Source organism: Nanorana parkeri, unplaced genomic scaffold, assembly GCF_000935625.1.
Source record: "Nanorana parkeri isolate BGI_ZX_2015 unplaced genomic scaffold, ASM93562v1 scaffold88, whole genome shotgun sequence".
Classification (NCBI taxonomy): domain Eukaryota; kingdom Metazoa; phylum Chordata; class Amphibia; order Anura; family Dicroglossidae; genus Nanorana; species Nanorana parkeri.
This window is the reverse complement of record NW_017306356.1, coordinates 886,130-891,295: the sequence shown is the minus strand read 5'-3', so window position 1 is coordinate 891,295 and position 5,166 is coordinate 886,130. Positions and strand designations below refer to the sequence as shown.

Here is a 5,166-nt window from a genome sequence, read left to right as displayed (position 1 = left end):
CATAAGCCATATGACTGTTGGAGGCACCAGGAGCAGATATGGACCTCAGGAACAAGTCTGGTGACTCTCCCAAGAGAGAGCTCATGCACATCCCTATTCAGCTGTTCTACTGCACAGTGTGAGCGTGTTCTACTGAAGTATTCTTTGCACTGTAGAAGTCTGAAGGGATAGGGGAGTCTGGCTATTTTAGCCATGGATGTCTGAAACCCTCTCTTCCAGGTATGCTGTTCTGTAATAAAGCATTTAAAGTGGCCGGTGCCCAATTTGTTGGTCCCATGTCCCTTGACTGGCTATGGAACTGCCCCTGAGAGTGAAATGTCAGCCTCTGGGAGGGGGGGGGGGGGCACTACATATCCTTCATAGCTCAATCCCCTGGTGGCTGGGAAGGATGTAGCACATGACTAGAACTGGTGGTCACAGCCCTGCGTCTTGTATATTGGGGACAACGCAGTCACCTGTGCCCCTCCTCCTCACTGACATCCTCCAATTCCTTAGGACCACCAGATACCACCAAGTGCCCCAGAGTTCATTTCCCACCCTTGGCTTATACTCGAGTCAATATTTTTTCCCAGTTTTTTGTGGTAAAATTAGGTACCTCGGCTTATACTCGAGTATATATGGTACTAACATGTATTTGAAGTGTGGGAAGAAACCTATGCAAGGCCAATGCAGATAAAAGCATAGGGGCAAGTGTACCCTGAATTTATGCATTCCTGGTTAAAGGGGCATGGCAACATTCAAGTATAAATGTGTATTCAGTCACTTCCCTGAAATTCAGCTCCAGAGCATAGCAAACAGCAAAAAAAAGGAGCCTAGAGGAGAGAAAGAATGAAAAGGGGGAACCATAATTACAGTGAATTGAAAGGTGTACTGCTGTTCATGGAAAGCATGAGCAGCATGTTGTGTGTGAGAGGAAGTCTGAATGTGTGATTGAATGAAGCTGAACTCAGGAATAAGCAAATATCTGAATACAAACATTTTATCCCTACTTGAATCTTTTTTCCAATCAAACGTTGCCTATGTGCAGGAGTTTCCTGTATCACTGAACTCCAGGATAGTTTCAAAAGCAGACTATTACTTCCTGCCCCTATGCATGTTACTATTTCTTTTTTTTCAAACCTATCTAGTTTTGGAGTAAATGATTCTTGTAAAGTTTGGGATATTCTCACTTTAACCAGTTGACATCCGCGGTGTTAAACCCCCTTCCCATCCAGGCCATTTTGGGGGGGGGCTCCGAAATTCACGCCATACAACCGATCAGCGGCTATAGAGCCGCTGATCGGTTGTATGTGAAACAGCCGTTAACGGCTGTAGTAACAAGCGGGTCTTTCCTGCCCGGGGGCGCGCGCGAGCAGGAAAAAAATGCCGTCTGACGACGGCAACCCGCAGATAGGAGTCAGCCGTCCGTCCGTTTTTTTCTTAACGGGCGGATGGCAAGAGGTTAAAGTGAAAACAAACACAGTTAAAGCCAAGCATAGGGAGGAAGTAGCAATACAGTGCAAGTAATTTCCTACATATGCAAAACCACCTGAACAAACTAAAGTTCTAACCATGCAATGGGAATTCTGGTAGACAATGGGTGAAGGCAGCCTGTAGTGGTTGGACCTGTTGGATCCCTCCCACAGCTCTTCTCTCTGCACAAGCTATGTGCAACACAGTGATGTCACTACTACTTTTACAAAGTAACTAGGTTTAAAAAGACAATGAGGGGAATTGATCAAAACTGGAGCAGCTGTGCATGGCAACCTATCAGCATCCGTTTCATTTTCAAATCTTAACCCAACTGAAGATAGATGCCGATTGGTTGCCATGGGCAACTACTCCAGTTTTGATCAATTCCCCCTAATGAGTGCACACAAAGTGGATTTATATCCTTTGTGGTGACTGAGGAATGTATTTAAATGAATATTGTGTCGAAATTTAGCTTTAAAAAGGTCATGTACAGAAGTATGGCCTTTACTATTAATAAAACAATTTGTAACCTTTTACGAAAAAATATTAAATATGCACAATGACCACTAAATTGCAAGAAGAAAATAAGGGTTTTAAGGCTCTAATCATTAATATTTGTTTAAAGCTCTCAAGTAGCACCTCAGGTCTAAACTAGTAAAGCATCATATAAAATAATGTGGCATTGCTTCAAGGGCAAAGGCTTTGATGACCTTTAAATGTTTCCGAAGGCTTAGGAAGATACATGCACTGTACTGATTGGTAATGTTTGTCTTTAACTTAATAAATTTACATTTCTTTACAAGGCATTGAACTCTATAGTTGGGAGCCTGGCATTTTGTTGACTTGGTTACGCATTCATTGGAGTCAATCCTATTTTGCTCAACATATTGAGCATACAGTTTAACTCTAGTAACCACAGCTGTGGCTTAATTAACGACCTCAATAAATCCTACTTAGGAACCAGAGACAGCAAAAGAATTATGCAAATTTGCCATCACCATGTATAACATTCTTTCTTCAGATGGGGAAAGAATGCTACTTCCACTTTTGCCATTCTCATAAAAGTGAATTGGATGGGGAGAATGAAAGACGACCAATATCTTATTTTAGTGGTTCATTTTAGTGTTTTATTCCAAAACATAAATCAGGACAGACATTTAAAGAACATAAAAAGACAATTAAAACTATTATTTTTTTTACAAATATTAACAAAATTGTTTGCTCATAATTACCAAACGATTCATGCCCTACAGTTGTACAAATGTACAGATATATAGTACAGAAGAGACCTTTATAAACACCTGATGTTCAATTTTTAGCAGGTAACAGTTATAACTTGCAGCTTGACAGGATGTCTTCCACTAGTCTCTTGTAAACCCAGGCATCACCTTTAAGACGCTGCCTTCTAATGCCCACTACATCTGGTTTGCTCAACTGGCACACCTCTAGTTCGAATTGCATGGTCACTTTTCCAAAATCAGACTGGGTTTTGCATTTCAGGGTATACCTGTAGAACATTATAAATTAGATAAATTAGAAATATTTAACATTTTTCTCACTATGTAGTAAAAGCAGGACTGCCTAAGCTTTTATAACTACATGTTAATTTGTTTTTGTGAGCCCTCATCAATTGGACTGTACTAAATATATATTCTTGCACTGCTTTGCTGTATAATTTTTAGCTTAAAAATTTGAAAGGTAATCCAGATAGATCACGAAATTAGAGCAGTTTGCCTGCTTTCGCCCACATTTTTAAAATAAAGCTTGTGCATTAATATAGGTTTTAAAACAAAAAAACCCTACTATAAAATTAACTTTCTACCATTATAATTTCCTTCCAGCAGGGAGGCTACAATCTACCAATGTCTATACCAAATATACTAGAAATGTAAAATTGAGAAATGTTATAGTTTAAAAAAGGAAAACTATGGTGTCAGGGCTTTTCCCCATAGTTCTCCTAAGGGGTCAGGGAAGAACACAAACTAGCGTCTTCCCGTGACCCAAAGCTCAGTATACCACGAGCTACAGCTCGCGGTATAATGAGACGCCACAGCCGGGACGGATCCCGACAATACTGTCTGGATCCACCCAGCTGCGGGATTGACAGCTGGCTCTGCCTATCCAGAGGCAGAGCCAGCTGTGCCCGCCCCCTCCCCCCCCCCGGCTCGCCAGCAACCGTTTGGCGGCTTCCCCCCCCCCCCCGTTCCGCCAGTCAGCGTTTGGAGGATCGGACGGGGGAGGAATCCCTGCCGGGAGCGACAGTCACGCCTCTCTGCAGGGATAGATCGAGGAGTGAGCGAGTGACGGTATGTGTTCACTCACTTCCCGATCTACTGAGCCGACCTGTGAAAGTTTGTCTCAGATTATGAGGATGGGTGAAAATCACTTGCCTCATAATTCCTTTAATTTCAAAACATTTCTCATTAATCTCACCGAGGACACTACATTTTATAAAACCCTTTATAAAAAAATAGATAAAATCTAATTTCATTTATGTACAAAAAAAAAAACCTACTGCAAGCTCAGTGATTGTACAGCACTTACCCCTTCTGGACATAATCCACGTTCTTCAGTGGAAGAACTCTAGTTAACTCATTTAGCATATGGTCAGGATTGAGTAAATTTGTCATCGTCACATTATAATGGGCCTGCGAAACAAAAAAAAAAGGACACATATGTTTGCATTGTTCTGCGGCTTTTAAATAAGTACTAGCCTGTGACAACAGTGCTGCCAAAGAGCAAAGTGGAGAGGTGTTGCAGGCAAAATGCCAGAAAGCAATTGTCAATCCTAGAAAAAGTGAAGACACACATCGTGTCCCTATACGAACTAAAAGGAGGAGAGGGGGAACAGAGATGCAACCATAGTGCTGGGGTCTGGTGCTTACAGGTGGAGGGGCCAGGAAGTACAGTGAGAGCTGGACTTCCTCCATCATATAAACTAAATGATTTGCAGGACAGAAGTATGCCTGCATGACAGTGTGATCCCCTTGAGCAACGAGAACATCTACTTGCTTGAAACCTGAAAAGATAATCCTGCCCTAGGTTATTTTAACTTTGATATTGAGAATTTTTTTCCTTGGCTCTGGACCTAACCCCTGCTTTTTCAATAATCCCAGAAGAGTGAACGAATTTCAGGAGGTTTTTAGTTGGTGGGGCAGATAGGTTCAGTTTAAAACCTAAGCAATATATAAAAAAAAAAAACTTTAGGCCACACCTGAACGTTTTGTAGTGCGTTCAACGCTCGACGAACGCTCTACAAAACGCTCAAACATCTAAATCCCATTGTATTCAATGGGTCTGGCTCACACCTTGCCGTATTTCAGCCCGTCCGAACGCGATACAAAACGGCCTACGCCTAAAGAAGTACATGTTTTGGTCTCGCGTTTCCATTGGGATACAGCCCAGTAGCCCTCGGAAACGGGAGTTTGTCGCACGTTTTTTAACCGCAAATCGCGGTAAAACGCACGACGCAAAACGCGCGACAAACGCGCATATTCAATACGCCTAGGTGTGAACCCAGCCTTAAACCTCCGGGACAGCAGCAAGCCAATCGAATGTGCAGGTTACACTTCTGGATAAATAGTGCACCAAAAGGCTATGCAGTCAAGAGGCCCCAGTACATAACCTGCGCAGCTTTTAAAAATGTGGAAAAAAATAAAATGACATGCGTGAAGACCATTAGCACCATCCAAAAGCCTGTGCGGAACCCCCCCC

At 42.4% G+C, this 5,166-nt stretch overlaps 1 protein-coding gene across 1 annotated transcript in view; it reads right to left on the bottom strand.

Moving 5' to 3' along the window:
- Positions 1-2,560: 2,560 nt before the first annotated feature.
- Positions 2,561-5,166, bottom strand: part of MELK (maternal embryonic leucine zipper kinase) — a 43,595-nt gene continuing 40,989 nt past the window's right edge. The window contains exons 17-18 of the mRNA XM_018552428.1: positions 3,997-4,100; positions 2,561-2,959 (exon numbers count right to left, since the gene is read on the bottom strand). Of these exons, the coding sequence (XP_018407930.1) occupies positions 2,782-2,959; positions 3,997-4,100 (282 nt within the window). The 3' untranslated portion in view covers positions 2,561-2,781. The remainder of the gene's footprint in view (positions 2,960-3,996; positions 4,101-5,166) is intronic.